The sequence below is a fragment of the Pseudophryne corroboree genome, chromosome 2 (genome assembly GCF_028390025.1).
Source record: "Pseudophryne corroboree isolate aPseCor3 chromosome 2, aPseCor3.hap2, whole genome shotgun sequence".
NCBI classification, from domain to species: domain Eukaryota; kingdom Metazoa; phylum Chordata; class Amphibia; order Anura; family Myobatrachidae; genus Pseudophryne; species Pseudophryne corroboree.
Window position 1 is genome coordinate 243,154,017 of NC_086445.1, and position 20,309 is coordinate 243,174,325.

The 20,309-nt window shown below is 46.4% G+C and overlaps 1 protein-coding gene and 1 non-coding gene across 3 annotated transcripts in view; both read right to left on the reverse strand.

Moving 5' to 3' along the window:
- The window catches only part of ORMDL2 (ORMDL sphingolipid biosynthesis regulator 2), a 29,902-nt gene that overhangs the window by 4,737 nt on the left and 4,856 nt on the right, over window positions 1-20,309 (reverse strand). For both annotated transcript variants that reach the window (XM_063952585.1, XM_063952586.1), the window contains exon 3: window positions 13,422-13,573. In XM_063952585.1, the coding sequence (XP_063808655.1) occupies window positions 13,422-13,573 (152 nt within the window). The remainder of the gene's footprint in view (window positions 1-13,421; window positions 13,574-20,309) is intronic.
- On the reverse strand, window positions 2,909-3,024 carry LOC135054165 (U5 spliceosomal RNA). Its single transcript, XR_010243402.1, has one exon. It is a non-coding gene; the product is annotated as a U5 spliceosomal RNA (small nuclear RNA).

The following is a 20,309-nucleotide window of genomic DNA, read 5'->3' on the forward strand; positions in this document are numbered from 1 at the left end:
TTGGAGAGGCATGGCAGCTGAGAGATGGGACGGTAGTTTGAGAGAGTTGGGGTCAGAATTTAGTGTTTTCAGAATGGGAGTAATCAGTGCATGCTTGAACAGTGAAGGAAAGATACTAGTAGAGAGAGAGATTACAGATGTTAGTTAAGGTTGGGATGAGCACAGGAGACAGAGATTTACTTACTTTTGAGAGTATAGGCTCAAGAGGAGAGGTAGTAGAGTAGCAGGCTGAGAAGAGTGTTGACACTTCATCTACACTTGTGGGATCAAATGAGGAGAGAGTGCCAGAAGGTTCAGGTAGAGAATTGAGCAGGTCACTGGCGGAGGAAGAGCATACCATTTCATCTTGGATCTCATCAATCTTGTCCTTGAAGTATGAAGCAAGATCTTGTGCCTTGATAGTGGCTGGTGGGTTGCATGAGGGAGGGTTCAGAAGTGATTTAAATGTATTAAAAAGTCGTTTGAGGTTAAAGGCTTGAGCAGAGATGAGAGTTTGAAAATATGTTTGGCAGAGTCCAGGGTATTATGATAAGAGTGGTAGACAGTCTTATATGTGAGAAAGTCGCTAGGAATACGATATTTATGCAACTGATGTTCAGCTTTACGTGAGAGTTTTTGTAGGTGTCTTGTTAGTTTAGAGTGCCACGGTTGACATCTTGACCTACGTGAAGTGTGATGGGTAGCTGGAGCCACTTGGTCAAGGGCTATTTCTAGAGTCTGGTTCAGGTGTGATACAGCAGTCTCAGAAGTAAATGCAGAAAATAGGATTTTGGTACTTACCAGGTAAATCCTTTTCTTTGAATCCATAGGGGGCACTGGAGTACTCTTGGGATATGGACGGGCGGAGCCGAACAAAGGCACTGAATATTCAAATTTAGGACTCTCCCCCCCCCTCCATATCCCCAAGTACCTCAGTGTACTTTGCCAGTGTTTTTTACTGAGCGAACAGGATATAGAGAGGTTGACAATGGAGAATCCCTATAACATAACGGACAACCACAAAGTTGATCCGTAACCTTATTGTCAACTAAACAGTTGACACCTTAACCGATAGAACTTTATAATTTGAGCCAATTGGTGAAAATGTGTTACCCTAAGCTCCTTCGAGCTTAATACCATCCAAGTTAAATTTGTTCACTAAGCTCCCTTGAGCTTACAACAACCCAGGTAAAACTGCTCTGGGTGGGCGTCCAGTGCCCCCTATGGATTCAAAGAAAAGGATTTACCTGGTAAGTACCAAAATCCTATTTTCTTTATCATCCACTAGGGGTCACTGGAGTACTCTTGGGACGTACCAAAGCTTCCCTCGTGGGCGGGAGAGCTGTTTGATACTTGTAACAGTAGGCAGCCAAAGCTAAATGCTGATGGCGCCACCATTCATAACGTGTAAACGTGCACAAACGTGGTGCACTAAAGGCTATGTAGCCGCGTCGTAGACGCTCCACGACCCGCTGGGTGTGACATTCCCACAGAACCTGTGGGATGCTATTACTGACGTAGGCGATTGTAACTTAGCCTTAAGTAAGCCTGACTTGTAGTCATTATTATCCAACTGGATAAAATCTGCTGAGAAACTGGCTAACCCCAGTTTGCAGTATCATATAGAACAAACAACGTATTCATATCACGTACTACATATATAAACGCGTAACGCGTGTACCACATTCAGAATTTTAGAATGTGCTGTCCCCACAGGAACCACTATTGGTATATTGATGTGAAGAATACGAAAGCGGATTTTGTCGGAAGATCTGCTTTGTAATGAGAAAACTCAAATACGGTGGCTTGGAATACAAGGCACCCAAATATGAAAACAAAATCCTTGCCGAAGCACCCTTGGCGAAGCCAAGGCTAGAAGAAAAATGTTTTCCAAAGTGAGAACTTAATACCCATTTGTTGTACGGGTTCAAAAATATGAAACTTAATTCCCATTTGTTGAAAGGATTCCAAAATATGAAAACTAAGAAATCTGAACCCAACCTCAAATCGCCTGGCGCTGTAGGTGGGATAAATAGAGTCTGAACTTTGGTGACACCTTGTAGAAAGATGTTTACAGACGTAAATAGAGGCAAACGCTTTGAAAATAAGTTTACCACACAGATACCTGCACTCTTAGTGCAGATGAACGCAGTTTTCCATCCCATCCCGTTTAACAGAATACGGGTACTTGAAGTATGATGTTGGAAACTTCCGAGGTTTACAACCTATGTAAGCACACGAAATTTTTTAATTATGAGCTGCCTTAAGCGGCTTACTATTTCGTAACATGGTTGGTATAACCGATACTGTAATTCTCTATTTTTTAAGAGAGAGGTCTGAACTCTCACCCCGTCAACCGCAGCTGCGGTACATAGATAATAGGTACATAGGTAACTATGGGTAAAAGAACGTTCCGTGATGTAACAGGTTGGCCGTATTATGAGCGGGGCAAGATCGTGTGCAAGTATTACTTGAAAATTCGAGAAGCAAACTTCTCCGAAACCCATGAGATACCACCAGTATGACTGTGACGAACTGTCTTCTGATCCGTTTTGGCAACGAAGAGAGAAGCGGAAAATGGTGGAGCCAGATACACGATGCTGAATGACCCCATGAATGTGATGTACATATACTGAGCTTTTGTAATTGTGGCGAGATGCCATTATGTATACTTGGGGTAACCGCCTTCTGTGGACTCACATATGAAACACCTCTGGATTTAATGTCCAGTTTTCAAGATCCAAACCCTGACGGGTGAGATCTTTTGTCTAACAAATGTCCACTCACGGATTGATGTCTTGACATTTTCACATAATGGCGTTCTGAGCCATTGAAGATTTGAGTTACCTGCCGCATTGCCATGCGGCTTCTTGGTTTTCACTGGTTGTTGTGTATGCAACTGCCGTTGCTTTGTTTGACTGCTTAAGGGCAGCGTGAGCTAGGCATGAAAAAACAAAATTACATGAAACTCACGGTTGTTCCTGTCTACAGAAATCTTTAGTAAAAAGCGAAAGATTTATTCGTTCTGAAGAGAACCCAGAGTCTATCCCTGGACAGACTGAAAACGAATTATTTATTGCATTGTAAAATGCACAGAGTTCTAGGACATTTATCTATTGCATTGTAAAATGCACAGAGTTCTAGGACATTTATTGACAGCAATCTGTCGTGTTTTAGAACCTTTGCGTTGATTTTAACTACAAATCCTGACTCTCTGTGACTGTCGTCCAGAGTATACGCACCCTTGTCCCTCTGTGAGAAACGCGATTGAAAACACATCTTTATTCTTAATAAGTGAATACACCAATGTACCGCTAATGTGCGTGTACCTTTGTTCTTGCTGGTGTAGTAGGTAAAAGTCTTTGATTTACCGTATTTATAATCTTACCTAGGAATTGACATCGTTTAGACCGACTTAGATGTGATTGTTTTCGAACTTAATCTGCTACCGCAGTATACCTTAGTAGCGCAAGATAGAGGAACTTTGTTGATACATAGTTCTTATGTGAGATGAGCGATTATTCCAACATCACTTTGGTAAATACCGGCAGCGATAAGCAACGGTATAAATGAAATGGTTAATGGTTGTGGCGATTTGCAAACGCTAGAACCTGTGATGAAGAAACCGGACTGGGTAAATACGCATTGTGAAGATCAAATGCAATTATACAATTTTGTGGCTGCAATAAGCAAAAACTAACTGCAGAAAATCCATTTTCATTTTCTAACTGTAGTAAATGACTTGCTGATTGATATTGCAACGGAGCTGTTTGATTTTACTCAAACAGACGGGAATAAGTCATTTTGACTCTGTTGGCGTACTATTGACTGGTTTATAACCCAGCAAAGACTAAATGACAACCTGCCAAACCGTTCGCCAGAAGCAGTTTTGTACTCCAAGCTGTAAATAGCTGAGACATATATGAGTTGAAGTCATGAAACCTCGCAAATGTAACCTGAAAAGACGCACTTCCACAAATGTAAAAGAGGTCATCAAACCACTGGCTTGCTGACTGTAACGTCCTGTCGTTACAAGACGTGACTGATGTTTATAAAAGAATAAAACGCTGTTACAAGTATATTGTATGCGCTAATGGCAGAATATCGTAAAGGGATAAAATGTCGTTACACATATATCCAATTTAGGAGCAAACAAGCTCTGGGCTTGTCGCGCTTAACTAGCGACAATTTGAAAATAACCGGCGTTAGCAAAAGCTTTACAGATATACTCTGCAGCTTCTTTTAACCGTGATCGGCATGGTTCCATAGATAGATTCTAGTGACCCAAATGTATCTGTGGTTTTTATAATGTATGGTTGTCTAAAACCCCGCACTATCTGAGTGCTGGACTAATGTACCCTGCTCACTTGTAGTTATCGGTGTGAGATTTGACATAGAATCGTGCATTAAATTATAAGACTAGTGAAATAAACACTCTGGTACCCAAAGGAAAATTGTCACTTTGGAAAGATTGTCTTTTGTTAGCGCTGGCGGAGTTATTCTGAGACTCCGATTACCGCTGTTTTAATTTGAATTGCCAATGTTAACATTTTTAGTCTGCACTAGAGCCTTATTCGCTATGTAGACAGACATCATAATAGGCAACAGACAGACACTTGCACGATTATTATATGGCATATATATCTATATATATATGTTATTGCTGAACAGCATATTTATTAGGAAACCAAAGTCTTTATGTGAAAAGCAGTTCACATGGGCATGAAACCCGAACCAAATTCCTACTAACACCCCTGCGCCTTCTGGTGGCTTAAAGATGTAGGGCAGGAATGTTCCAGAATTATCTTGAACTAAAAAAAAAAATTCCCACTAACACCCCTGCGCCTCCTTGTGGAGTAGAGGTGTATGGTCTGGAATTATAACTGGAAAACCAGCAATGATTAAAATGGCCGTCATGCCATGCTTTCCCAGAAAATCATAGTACAGGGTACCTGCTGCAGTTTTAATATAGGCTTAATAGCCTATTATACAGTTATTATGCTTAATAGCCTATTATACATAGGATACAGTAAAATATATGTATTCAAATAATATGAGCACTGCCTGCAGTGTATTTATGCAACTGTAACCAAAAATAACAGAAAACATGGTTAAACGTGTAATAGGTTATGCCACTGATAACCTATTGCCAGCCAAAGCCTCATATATATATTATATATATATACAAAGTGTTTACACCTATAATCACAGTTCATACTGATATTATTGCCAGCAAAAGCTTCATTATATTTATATATATAAAACGTGCTGTTAACGTGCTGCGCTGCTTGTGTATTTTGAACCCATGCAGCCTTTGCTGCTGCTATGGGTATTATTCCCCCCCCCCCCCCCCCCCTGCATCCCTTACCTGCAGCGTACGGAGATCGGGAGCAGGGAGAGCAGGAGAGCCTGATCTAGCGCCGGGGAGCCGTCCGGCAGCTGCTTCCTACAGCAGTACACAGTCTCCCTGTGTCTGCGGTGTGTCTTTGGAAAAGTGGCCTGCGTCCTTTAGTGACGTGCGGCCACTGTCTCGGCGGCGTGTAGCGGTGCCGGGCCATGAAAGCAGTGAGAGCGGCCGGCGTCTGAGTGACGTGCGGCCGCTCTCTTAGTTGAGCTCCCGGAGAATGTCGGCGGCGTGTAACGGTGCCGCAGCAGAGCAGTGAGAGCGGCCGGCGTCTGAGTGACGTGCGGCCGCTCTACTTAGTTCAGCCCAGGAGAATGGCGGTAGCGTCTAGCGGTGCCGTGCCCTCAGAGCAGTGAGAGCGGCCGGCGTCTGAGTGACGTGCGGCCGCTCTCTTAGTACAGCGCACGGAGATTCTCGTACCGGGCCATCAGCGCAGTGAGAGCGGCCAACGTCTGAGTGACGTGCGGCCGCTCTGCGCATCGTTCAGCAAGACCTTCAGCGGCGTGTAGTTCACGTGCTCAGCGGCTATGTCATTTCTACAGCATAACACACACACAGCAGGGCGGCAGCGTGAGCTGACCGCCCTGACACTCATACCTTGTGCCGCCTTCTCTTCTCTCTGCAAGCTCCGTTTCAGCCTCATCTTGGCTGTGACGGAGCTTCTGTAAGTGTAAGCTCCTTCCAGCTCTTTGTCTTATCCTGGCTGTAACGGATCTTCTTTCTGTAAGCTCCGTTCAGTTTAAAGGAGACAATGGCTGCCTGTGGCTGTGAGGGTGCTCTTTGTGAGGACCGACACGCCATGCGCTTGTCTATAGCGCCTGTGGCTGTGAGGGTGCTCTTTGTGAGGACCGACACGCCATCCGCTGCCTTGCAGCGACACCATCCCGGACCCATGTTTTTCCATAAACTGAGACGGGCAGTGTAAAAATTAAAAATAAAAATAAAAATCTGAAAAGTGGCCATTGCCACAAGCCGATGTTCATCTGTGAGCACCGAAAAAACACTGGCAAAGTACACTGAGGTACTTGGGGATATGGAGGGGGGGGAGAGTCCTAAATTTGAATATTCAGTGCCTTTGTTCGGCTCCGCCCGTCCATATCCCAAGAGTACTCCAGTGACCCCTAGTGGATGATAAAGAAATAGGTGAGAGCAGTAGTTGCAGAGAGGTGGACAGTTCTTGAAAATTAATTGAGTTAATATTTCTGCAGGTTTGAGGAGGATTAGAGGACTTCAATGACTCCGAACTTGAAGTAATGGTGGAGAGCATGCAGGTGATAAGGTTGTGATCTGAGAGAGGGAAAGGGGTGTTAGTGAAGTCAGAAACTGAGCATAGTCTGGTGAATACTAGATCAAGGCAGTGGCCCTCCTGATGAGTAGAGGAGTCAGTTCATTGGGAGAGGCCGAGAGGAGGAGGTTAGAGAGTAGTTTGGAGGCATGAGCAGCAGATTTTGGACAATCAATAGCAATATTGCAATCACCCATGATGATGGTGGAGATGTCAGAGGATAGAAAGTGAGGGAGCCAGGCAGAAAAATCTTCCAGCAATTGTTTGGGTTGCCAAGGTGGGCGATACATAGCTACAACATGCAGAGAGAAAGGAGTATAAATCCTGATGGAATGTACTTCAAATGATGTGAATGCGAGTGATGGAACCTGAGGAAGAACTGTGTATGTGAAAGATTGGGAAAGTAATAATCCAACCCCACCTCCTTTACAGTTACCAGGCCTGGAGGTGTGTGTGTGTGTGTGTGTGTGTGTGTGTGTGTGTGTGTGTGTGTGTGTGTGTGTGTGTGTGTGTGTGTGTGTGTGTGTGTAGTGGAGACCACCATGTGACCGTTCTGCAGGTAAGGCCGTGTCTGATTGAGTGAGCCATGTTTCTGTTATAGCAAGCAGATTGAAGTTGTTAGATATGAAAAGGTTATGTAAGGATGTTAATTTGTTACAAACGGAGCGTGAAGTCCATAAGGCACATTTTAGTGATTTGGAGGGTGCAGGGAGACGTGATGTTTATAAGGTTGGCTGGATGTTTATATTGTTGCGAATCAAGTGGGTGTGAGTGGGGCAAGTGATTGGGCCCTGGATTTGGGGAAATGTCACCAGCTAAAAGCAGCAGGAGAGAGAGAAAAATAAAGTTGGAGGTTTGTGAATGTTTTGTTATGGTGTCCAGTTGTGGATGTTATAGTCAAAGTAGAGAGAGAAGAAAAACTCTGAGTGTTAACAAGAGGGGAGTGAATAACTGAGGCAGCAATGTGTACAGAGGGGTGAAAAGCAGGGAGAATGAAGTATGTTTTTGTTTTAGAGAAAAAACTATGGAGTACAATGAAGAAAATTAATTTGTGGTACATGGTTTGTTTCAGATAAAAGTACAGTTCTTTAGGCTTGGAGTGTAAAATGTTGCAATATTTAAATGTAAAAGGTCTATATTCTGTGTGTAATTGCGGCTGTATCTGCATCCGATATGCCACATTACAATGTTTTCCAGAAAACAAAACAAAACACTGTAGCATAGCATTCTGTAAGCAAATAGAGTCGTAGTCATACACAGAATATAGGGATACTGCATATCATTTTAATCAGCAGAAGCTGCTCGTGCATGACTTTGCGACTAAGACGCATTTTCGCAGAGAAAAAACACACAAAAAAATATAAAAAAATAAAAAACACAAGTTTTTTGGTAAGAACTTACCTTTGTCAAAACTCTTTCTGGGAGGTACACTGGGCTCCACAAGGAAAGACATAGGGGTGTAGAGTAGGATCTTGATCCGAGGCACCAACAGGCTCAAAAGCTTTGACTGTTCCCAAGATGCATAGCGCCACCTCCTCTATAACCCCGCCTCCCTGCACAGTTTTTAGTTAACCAGCCCAATGCAGTAGCAGGAAAAGAGACGACAACGGTTAGTAGCCACATACACCACATTCTCACGACAGGAGAAGTGTCAGCGGCTAATGCCATACCAACCCAAAGAAGCTAAGTGCGTCAGGGTGGGCGCCTTGTGGAGCCCAATGTACCTCGCAGAAAGAGTTTTAACAAAGGCAAGTTCTTACCATAAAACTCATTATCTGCTGCAGGGTACACTGGGCTCCACAATGAAAGACATAGGGGATGTCCTAAAGCAGTTCCTTATGGGAGGGGACACACTGTAGCGGGCACAAGAACCCGGCGTCCAAAGGAAGCCTCCTGGGAAGCGGCAGTATCGAAGGCATAGAACCTTATGAACGTGTTCACAGAGGACCACGTAGCCGCCTTGCACAATTGTTCAAGGGTCGCACCACGGCGGGCCGCCCAAGAAGGTCCAACAGACCGAAAAGAATGGGCCGTAATGTGAGCAGGAGCTGACAGACCAGCCCTCACATAAGCATGTGCAATCACCATTCTAATCCATCTGGCCAAAATCTGCTTGTGAGCAGGCCAGCCCCGTTTGTGAAACCCAAACAGAATAAAGAGAGAATTCGATTTCCTAACAGAAGCAGTTCTCTTCACATAGATACGGAGAGCCAGTACCACATCCAAAGACCGCTCTTTGGAAGACAGATCAGGAGAGAAAGGCCGGTACCACAATCTCCTGATTAAGGTGAAACAAAGAAACCACCTTAGGCAAATATCCGCGACGAGTCCTAAGAACCGCCCGGTCACTGTGAAATATCAGATATGGGGAACTACAAGACAAGGCACCAAAATCCGACATTCGTCTTGCTGAAGCAATAGCCAGCAGAAACACCACCTTAAGGGAAAGCCACTTAAGATCAGCTGAACCAAGAGGTTCAAACGGAGACTCTTGCAACACCTCCAAAACCACCGACAAGTCCCAAGCAGCCACAGGCGGGACATAGGGAGGTTGGATACGCAACACACCCTGAGTGCAGGTATGCACATCAGGTAAGGTCGCAATCTTTCTCTGAAACCACACCGACAAGGCAGATATTTGAACCTTGAGGGAGGCCTGACGCAGGCCTAAGTCCAGGCCCTGCTGAAGAAAGGCCAACAACTTGGCTGTACTAAACTTGGAAGCGTCATAATTGTTAGATGCGCACCAAACAAAGTAAGAATGCCAGACCCTATGGTAAATCCGGTTTTCGGGCCCGCAACATAGTTTTAATGACCGCCTCAGAAAACTCTTTAGCCCTCAAGACGGAAGCTTCAAAAGCCACGCAGTCAAAGACAGCCGGGCTAGGTCCTGGTAGACACAGGGGCCCTGAACGGAGGAGGTCTGGGCATTGTGGAAGTAGAATTGGACGCTCTGACGATAGGCCCTGCAGGTCTGAGAACCAGTGCCGTCTGGGCCACGCTGGAGTTATGAGAAACAGAATTCCTCTTTCTTGCTTGAACTTACGAATTACCCTGGGCAGGAGTGACACCGGACTGAGCTCCTGTGCAGGGAGGCGGGGTTATAGAGGAGGCGGCGCTATGCATCTTGGGAACAGTCAAAGCTTTTGAGCCTGTTGGTGCCTCGGAACAAGATCCTGCTCTACACCCCTATGTCTTTCCTTGTGGAGCCCAGTGTACCCCGCAGCAGAAAAAAAGATGCTCTGCAGGACACAACTGTACGTCAAACTTAATGTTCCACTAAAAACGTCACACACCATCACAGAAAGGTCCAGCTGATTTCTGGACACGCTCCAGTTTGCAATTCCAGGCACAGTACAAGTCAAATACACTTGCCAATCGGGTAGCAATAGGGCCAACTACTCGGTCTTATGCCCTTGATGTCAGAACTGCTTACACACACCTAATTATGGCCCCTGTTGTCAACACCAGTAATAGTGGCAGATGTTTGGCAGGGATGCAGTTAAGTTTCCAGCTGTTGGGATCCCAGCGGCAGGATACAGACGCCGGAATCACGACATCTGGCAACGCCGACAGACAGAATCCCGACGCTCAGGAACTATTCTCACTCGTGGGTGTCGACACTCAGTGTGGGAACAGAACCTGTGGCGAGCGCAGCGAGCCATCGAGGCCACAGAATGGCAAGCGCAGTGAGCCCGTAAGGAGACTCTTTGCGCTCGCCCGGCTGTCAGCATACTGGCAGCTGGGACGCAGTTTACGGTATAATGATGGCCGGCATCCATCGGGATATCATCCTGTACCCGTTTGGCACCAGGTTATAAAAGACTTTTAATTTCTACTAAAAAATTGAATTCAATTGAATATACTTTTGTCGAATTGCCGCATTTGTACCATTGCAGAAATGTCGAATTTGACAAATGTCGAATTTCAAAAAGTCGAATTTGGAAAGTCCGTTTTTTTGACGAAAAGTACTGAATTGCATTGTCAATTTTTTTTTTTTGGCGAAAATGTCCCGTTTTTCGACATTTTCGGGAATTCGACCGCAATTGCATATACCCCACTGTCTCTACCAAAGTTTGGTTTTAGTATAATCTGTGATCTAGTCAGATTGCTTAGATTTTAAGCATGGATCTCTCCGTGAGTACCCCCCTTAAGTGTCAGCAAGGAATGACAAAACTAGAGAAACAAGAGACTTATATGATCAGTCATTGTTAATATGTGTATACGTTCTTTATTGCCACAACCTCATCTCAAATACAGTGTACTGTTCTATGGGTCATACAGTACCTCCAGTATGATGGTGTAGGAGCTTCCGCAGTATAGCAGACATCTGTGTCTACCATCTGAGCCAGAGGGCGTTTATGAGCCCCTGACGGCCTCTGAGTCGCCTGGGCAGGCGCGGGCTGAGACCCCGGCTGTCCCAAGGCTGCTGCGTCATCGAACCTTTTATGTAAGGAGTTGACACTGTCGGTTAAGACCTTCCACATATCCATCCAATCAGGTGTCGGCCCCGACGGGGGCGACACCACACTAATCTGCCCCTGCTTTGCCTCCACGTAACCCTCCTCATCAAACATGTCGACACAGCCGTACCGACACACCGCACACACACAGGGAATGCTCTGACTGAGGACAGGACCCCACAAAGTCCTTTGGGGAGACAGAGAGAGAGTATGCCAGCACACACCACAGCCCTATATAGCACAGGGATGTACACTATAATAAGTGATTTTTCCCAATAGCTGCTTACTTATCTTATTTGCGCCTAAATTTAAGTGCCCCCCCTCTCTTTTTTACCCTTCTTGTATCCAGATACTGCAGGGGAGAGCCTGGGGAGCTGCTTCCAGCGGAGCTGTGAAGGGAAAATGGCGCTGGTGTGCTGAGGAAGAAGGCCCCACCCCCTCAGCGACGGGCTTCTGTCCCGCGTTTTGTGTGACTTAATGGCAGGGGTTTGAACACATATACAGTGCCAGACTGTATTATGTGTATAATTTGTGCCAAAAGGTATTATAATTGCTGCCCAGGGCACCCCCCCCCAGCGCCCTGCACCCTACAGTGACCGGAGTGTGTGGTGTGCTGTGGGAGCAATGGCGCACAGCTGCAGTGCTGTGCGCTACCTTAATGAAGACAGGAGTCTTCAGCCACCGTTTTCGTCGTTCTCTTCTGTCTTCTGGCTCTGCAAGGGGGACGGCGGCGCGGCTCCGGGAACGGACGATCGAGGTCAGGCCCTGTGTTCGAACCCTCTGGAGCTAATTGTGTCCAGTAGCCTAAGAAGCACAAGCTAGCTGCAAGCAGGTAGGTTTGCTTCTCTCCCCTCAGTCCCACGTAGCAGTGAGTCTGTTGCCAGCAGATCTCACTGAAAATAAAAAACCTAACAAATACTTTCTTTTCTAGCAAGCTCAGGAGAGCCCACTAGGTGCATCCAGCTCTGGCCGGGCACAGATTCTAACTGAGGTCTGGAGGAGGGGCATAGAGGGAGGAGCCAGTGCACACCAGATAGTACCTAATCTTTCTTTTAGAGTGCCCAGTCTCCTGCGGAGACCGTCTATTCCCCATGGTCCTTACGGAGTTCCCAGCATCCACTAGGACGTCAGAGAGATATTGATTCAAGCTTTTTCGCATTGATTAAGATATTTACTGTTAATCACAAATGTGTTCATGTATCCTTAAATATTGCACAGATATTCAGAAAACTATATACTCCGAATATCTTGTTTAAAGCATGAATTGTTCAAGGACATGCAACGCCAGATGTGTCCAAGGCCAGTCAGGAAGGTCGGGAAGAATGTTTTGAGTATATGTCCGAGAGACTGATAATCACAAAGCAATAAACCATATTCAAGAATGTTCTAATTGCTAATTAAAATCTTGTATGACAATTGATGTATTTCAGGTTCTGAGACATACATGGTGTATTCTGATTGGCTAAATGTATTGGCAAGCATGATTCCTTTGTCTTTAACCTATAAGAATAAACATGTAACGAGCCCTAAGCAGGTCAGCTATGATTTGCCTAGGTTACACATAATCCTGTGTGTCATCTTTTCATTCACTGACCCCCAACCGGTTGCTAAAGAAACAGAATTTTGACTGATTACTGAAGAGAGTTAATAGACCAGACCTTAAGTGGTTAAAGTACCCTAACAAGTATCTATGAATTTATTATTGTGATCCACAGAACTGTAAGCAGCTTCTGTGAATCACAGTACCAGCTTACTGTTCTAATAGGAGAAGGACTTACAATAGTATTACAACACTATGTGCAATTATAGCAAACTTTAAAAAAACAAAAAACAAATCAGACAAAGCCATTGCAAACACACAATAAACAGCAGCACTAAAAACAGATATGTCTCTCACCAGTGACATAATCAGAACGCTAACTATAGTCTGATTGCAACAGCTAATGAGTGAGTCACACATCGACATCTACAGAGGTGAACACAAAACTAACTTTTAGCATGCGCCGCCATATCTAGCACCGGGGCAGCATATCTGGCACAATGAGGGCATATCTGGCACAATGAGGGCATATCTGGCACAATGAGGGCTGTGTACGGCTAGGGCTTCATTTCTCACCCTAGGCTTATACTCGAGTCAATAAGTTTTCCCAGTTTTTTGGTGTAAAATTAGGTGCTTCTGCTTACATTCAGGTCGACTTATACTCAAGTATATACAGTAAACTTTTTTTTGTTTTTTTTGCCCGTTAGAGTTTGAATCACAGATCGAATACACCTTACACTAAAAACTTACAAAACAATTGGGGATATTGTGAGAAACTTGCGAGAAGAGGTAAACTGGATACCATAGTCCATCTGCTCCCAGTGCGTGAGGAGCCGTGCTTTACCCTGGTCAGGTGTCTCAAATGGAGTGCCCTTTACAGTGTGCAGGAAAAGGTACATTACCTGGCGGATAAAGCAAGCAGAAAGTGGGATCATTAGTAGCATGTAAGTTGTATGGAAAGTAATGAATAAAATAAAATCAGACAAGAAACAAGAGAAAACAAAGACCACCCATTCACAGATTATCCCAAAGAGCGAGCCTTTGCTTTCACAAAATGTATATCTTGACTTTGGGGGGGGGGGGGGGGGGGGGGAGGAGGGAGGAAAAGAGTGGGTGGCCAAACTCCTGGGACAGCAGAGTCCTTGCTACTCTGCATTGCCTTCTGTAAGTCAGAGGCGGCAGTGCATCTCCTGGATTTTATTTAAACACTCAATATGGAACCACAAGCCTCTAGCAGGGGCTGATAGAGTGGATATAGGCGGCTGTCTTGGTCAAGCGTGGTTTATGTGGCCCTCCAATGGACCTTAGTGCTCCTATTCCTGTTTAGTGGGCACGGTCCGGCCAACGCAAGCGTGGCTGGACTGAACGTGGGGCGGGCCGCGGAGCGATGAGTAGCTCCCGGCCAGCACGCTAAAGCTGCGCTGGTCAGGAGCTACTCTTGAAGTGCAAAGGCATCGTCGCTGTGCGATGCCTTTGCACTTCTGCGGGGGGCGGCACCGACATGCGGGGCGGGATAGCCCTGTGCTGGGCGTCCGCCCGCATGTCAGTGTGAATGATCGTAGCTGACCCCCCAAGTCCGACTGCCCAGTCTCAGCTAATCCTATTAAAGGTCAAGATAAAGGTGGACCCATCTGTACGTGCTAGATACACTTTGTATCTGCCAATCGCTTATAAATAGGATCCATGTGGCTTTATTTTTATGCAATGCTAATATGCCAAGACATACATAATGCCGGAGCATGAGAAAATAAATGATTAGCACTGCACAGGAAAGATTTAGAATCACAATGGTGTGTGTCACATGAATAACTTTAACTTACAAACATTTTTGAGAAATCAACATTTGTTCCTAGGTAATTTATGTATGCAAACAAAATATTTCGGTGGAACGTGTACTTGAACAATATATGAAGAAAAAAGAAAAAATAAGAATTTACTCACCGGTAATTCTATTTCTCGTAGTCCGTAGTGGATGCTGGGACTCCGTAAGGACCATGGGGAATAGCGGCTCCGCAGGAGACTGGGCACAATTAAAAGAAAGCTTTAGTCTAACTGGTGTGCACTGGCTCCTCCCACTATGACCCTCCTCCAGACTTCAGTTAGGATACGGTGCCCGGAAGAGCTGACACAATAAGGAAGGATTTTTAATCCCGGGTAAGACTCATACCAGCCACACCAATCACACCGTATAACTCGTGATACAATACCCAGTTAACAGTATGATAACAACTGAGCCTCTCAACAGATGGCTCAACAATAACTATATACAAGTATTGCAAACAATCCGCACTTGGGATGGGCGCCCAGCATCCACTACGGACTACGAGAAATAGAATTACCGGTGAGTAAATTCTTATTTTCTCTGACGTCCTAAGTGGATGCTGGGACTCCGTAAGGACCATGGGGATTATACCAAAGCTCCCAAACGGGCGGGAGAGTGCGGATGACTCTGCAGCACCGAATGGGCAAACTCTAGGTCCTCCTCAGCCAGGGTGTCAAACTTGTAGAATTTAGCAAACGTGTTTGACCCCGACCAAGTAGCTGCTCGGCAAAGTTGAAGAGCCGAGACCCCACGGGCAGCCGCCCAAGAAGAGCCCACCTTCCTCGTGGAATGGGCTTTTACCGATTTAGGATGCGGCAATCCAGCCGCAGAATGTGCAAGCTGAATCGTACTACAGATCCAGCGAGCAATAGTCTGCTTTGAAGCAGGTGCACCCAACTTGTGGGGCGCATACAGGATAAATAGCGAGTCAGTCTTTCTGACTCCAGCTGTCCTAGAAACATAAATTTTCAGGGCCCTGACTACATCCAACAACTTGGAAGCCTCCAAGTCTTTAATAGCCGCAGGCACCACGATAGGTTGGTTCAGATGAAAGGCTGATACCACCTTAGGGAGAAATTGGGGACAAATCCTCAATTCTGCCCTATCCATATGGAAAATCAGATAAGGGCTTTTACATGACAAAGCCGCCAATTCTGATACACGCCTGGCCGAAGCCAAGGCCAACAACATGGCCACTTTCCACGTGAGATACTTCAATCCCACGGTTTTAAGTGGCTCAAACCAATGTGACTTTAGGAAATCCAACACCACGTTGAGATCCCAAGGTGCCACTGGAGGCACAAAAGGGGGCTGAATATGCAGCACTCCCTTAACAAAAGTCTGAACTTCAGGTAGTGAAGCCAGTTCTCTCTGGAAGAAAATCGATAGAGCCGAAATCTGGACCTTAATGGAACCCAATTTTAGGCCCATAGTCACCCCTGACTGTAGGAAGTGCAGGAAACGGCCCAGCTGAAATTCCTCCTTTGGGGCCTTCCTGGCCTCACACCACGCAACATATTTTCGCCATATGCGGTGATAATGGTTTGCGGTTACTTCTTTCCTAGCTTTAATCAGCGTAGGAATGACTTCCTCCGGAATGCCCTTTTCCTTCAGGATCCGGTGTTCAACCGCCATGCCGTCAAACGCAACCGCGGTAAGTCTTGGAACAGACAGGGCCCCTGCTGCAGCAGGTCCTGTCTGAGCGGCAGAGGCCATGGGTCCTCTGAGATCATTTCTTGAAGTTCCGGGTACCAAGCTCTTCTTGGCCAATCCGGAACAATGAGTATAGTTCTTACTCCTCTTCTCCTTATTATCCTCAGTACCTTTGGTATGAGAGGAAGAGGAGGGAACACATAAACCGACCGGTACACCCATGGTGTCACTAGAGCGTCCACAGCTATCGCCTGCGGGTCTCTTGACCTGGCGCAATATCTTTCTAGCTTTTTGTTTAGGCGGGACGCCATCAGGTCCACCTGTGGCCTTTCCCAACGGTTTACAATCAGTTGGAAGACTTCTGGATGAAGTCCCCACTCTCCCGGGTGGAGGTCGTGCCTGCTGAGGAAGTCTGCTTCCCAGTTGTCCACTCCCGGAATGAACACTGCTGACAGTGCTAACACGTGATTTTCCGCCCATCGGAGAATCCTTGTGGCTTCTGCCATCGCCGTCCTGCTTCTCGTGCCGCCCTGTCGGTTTACATGAGCGACTGCCGTGATGTTGTCTGACTGGATCAGTAACGGCTGGTTTTGAAGCAGGGGTTTTGCCCGACTTCTTGCTTCTGGCTCTGTAAGGGGGACGGCGGCGCGGCTCCGGGACCGAACGATCGAGGTCGGGTCCTGTGTTCGATCCCTCTGGAGCTAATGGTGTCCAGTAGCCTAAGAAGCCCAAACTATCTCCAGTCAGGTAGGTTCGCTTCTTCTCCCCTTAATCCCTCGTAGCAGTGAGTCTGTTGCCAGCAGATCTCACTGAAAATAAAAAACCTAAAATATACTTTCTCTTCTAGGAGCTCAGGAGAGCCCCTAGTGTGCATCCAGCTCAGCCGGGCACAAGATTCTAACTGAAGTCTGGAGGAGGGTCATAGTGAGAGGAGCCAGTGCACACCAGTTAGACTAAAGCTTTTAGTTGTGCCCAGTCTCCTGCGGAGCCGCTATTCCCCATGGTCCTTACGGAGTCCCAGCATCCACTTAGGACGTCAGAGAAATAAATTTTAAAGTATAAATTTCACCTAACCACATTAAGGCTGATAACCAATGTTTACTCTATGAATTAACTAGGAGGAAGTGACTTCACTGATGAGATACAAAACGTATAGGTTACATTCTCATACATATTGCTTCAGTCCACAAAGTAAACTTGAAACACTTGGGGCATCAGGGTGTAACTATGGGGGTTATTCAGACCTGATCACTGTTGTGCGAATGTGCAAGCTGGCCAATTATCGATCACTAGCTGTACACAAGTCGATTCACAAGAAGCTGGCATTTGGGGGGTGATAACTGGGTGTTTTCTGGGAGTGTCAGAAAAAACGCAGACGTGCCCAAGCGTGCGTGTGACATCAACTCTGGCCCTGAACTGTAGGAGTAGGTCCTGGGCTATGCACAGACTGGAAAAAAAATATAAGAATTTACTTACCGGTAAATCTATTTCTCGTAGTCCGTAGTGGATGCTGGGGACTCCGTAAGGACCATGGGGAATAGACGGGCTCTGCAGGAGATAGGGCACCTAAAAAGAACTTTGACTATGGGTGTGCACTGGCTCCTCCCTCTATGCCCCTCCTCCAGACCTCAGTTAGAGAACTGCCCAGAGAAGATGGACAATACAAGGCAGGATTTAGCAATCCAAGGGTAAGATTCATACCAGCCCAAACCAATCATACCGTATAACCTGGAACATACATAACCAGTTAACAGTATGAACACAAACAACAGTAACGGTCCAAGACCGATGTCAACTGTAACATAACCCTTATGTAAGCAACAACTATATAAAAGTCTTGCAGAGTTTCCGCACTGGGACGGGCGCCCAGCATCCTCTACGGACTAGAAGAAATAGATTTACCGGTAGGTTTAAAATCTTATTTTCTCTTACGTCCTAGAGGATGCTGGGGACTCCGTAAGGACCATGGGGTTTATACCAAAGCATCCAATCGGGCGGGAGAGTGCGTATGACTCTGCAACACCGACTGAGCAAACGCTAGGTCCTCATCAGCCAGGGTATCAAACTTGTAGAATTTAGCAAAAGTGTTTGACCCCGACCAAGTCGCCACTCGGCAAAGTTGTAATGCTGAGACGCCTCGGGCAGCCGCCCAAGAAGAGCCCACCTTCCTAGTGGAATGGGCCTTAACCGAATTTGGTGCCGGCAATCCAGCCGTAGAGTGAGCCTGCTGAATCGTATTACAGATCCAGCGAGCAATAGTCTGTTTCGAAGCAGGAGCGCCAATCTTATTGGCCGCATACAGGACAAACTGAGCCTCTGTTTTCCTAATTCTAGCCGTCCTGGCTACATAAATTTTTAAGGCCCTGACTACTTCCAGGGATCTGGAATCCTCCAGGTCACTTGAAGCCACAGGCACCACAATAGGTTGATTCATATGGAACGAAGAAACCACTTTAGGCAAAAATTGCGGACGTGTCCTCAATTCAGCTCGATCCACATGAAAAATCAAGTAGGGGCTCTTGTCTGACAAAGCCGCCAAATCTGACACTCGCCTTGCTGATGCTAAGGCCAACAACATGACCACCTTCCAGGTAAGAAATTTCAACTCAACCTTGTTAAGCGGTTCAAACCAGTGTGATTTTAGGAACTGCAACACCACGTTCAGGTCCCATGGAGGCACAAAAGGGGGCTGGATGTGCAGCACTCCCTTTACAAACGTCTGGACTTCTGGAAGAGAAGCCAATTCCTTCTGAAAGAAAATCGAGAGGGCCGAAATCTGTACCTTAACAGAGCCTAATTTCAGGCCCATATCCACTCCTGTCCGTAGGAAGTGGAGAAGACGACCCAGATGAAAATCTTCCGTAGGTGCATTCTTGGTTTCACACCAAGACACATACTTCCCCTTTTTCGCTAGGATTCGGCGTTCAACCGCCATGCCGTCAAACGTAACCGCGGTAAGTCTTGAAATACACAGGGCACCTGCTGCAACAGGTCTTCCCTCAGAGGAAGAGGCCAGGGATCTCCTGTGAGCATCTCTTGTAGATCCGAGTACCAGGCCCTTCGAGGCCAGTCTGGGACAGAGTATCGTTCGTACTCTTCTTCGTCTTATGATCCTCAACACTTTTGTGATGAGGAAGAGGAGGAAACACGTAGACCGATTTGAACACCCACGGTGTTACCAGAGCGTCTACTGCTATTGCCCGAGGGTCCCGAGACCTGGCGCAGTACCTCCGAAGTTTTTTGTTGAGGCGTGACGCCATCATGTCTGTTTGAGGAGTTCCCCAAAGACGTGTTACGTCTGCAAAGACTTCTTGATGAAGTCCTCACTCTCCTGGATGGAGATCGTGTCTGCTGAGGAAGTCTGCTTCCCAGTTGTCCACTCCCGGAATGAAGACAGCTGACAGAGCGCTTACATGATTTTCCGCCCAGCGAAGGATCCTTGTGGCTTCCGCCATCGCGACTCTGCTTTTTGTCCCGCCTTGGCGGTTCACATGAGCCACTGCTATGACATTGTCTGATTGAATCAGAACCGGTAGGTTTCGAAGAAAACTCTCCGCTTGTCGAAGGCCGTTGTAAATGGCCCTGAGTTGCAACACATTGATGTAGACAGGACTCCTGGTCTGACCAAAGACCCTGAAAATTTTTTCCCTGTGTGACCGCTCCCCATCCTCGGAGGCTCGCATCCGTGGTAACCAGGATCCAATCCTGAATTCCGAACCTGCGACCCTCCAGGAGGTGAGCACTTTGCAACCACCACGGGAGGGATATTTTGGTCCCTGGGGACAGAGTTATTTTCCGATGCAAGTGCAGATGGGACCCGGACCACTTGTCCAGAAGGTCCCATTGAAAAGTCCTTGCATGGAACCTTCCGAAGGGAATGGCCTCGTAGGCCGCCACCATTTTCCCCAGAACTCGAGTGCATTGGTGAACTGACACCGTTTTTGGTTTTAGCCAGTCTCGGACCATGTTCTGTATGTCTTGGGCTCTCTCTATTGGGAGGAAGACCTTCATTTGTTCCGTATCCAGTATCATACCTAGGAACAGTAGTCGAGTTGTCGGAAACAACTGTGACTTCGGTAGATTTAGAATCCAACCGTGTTGCTGGAGCACTCTCAGCGAGAGCACCACACTGCTCAGCAATTTCTCCCTTGATCTCGCTTTTA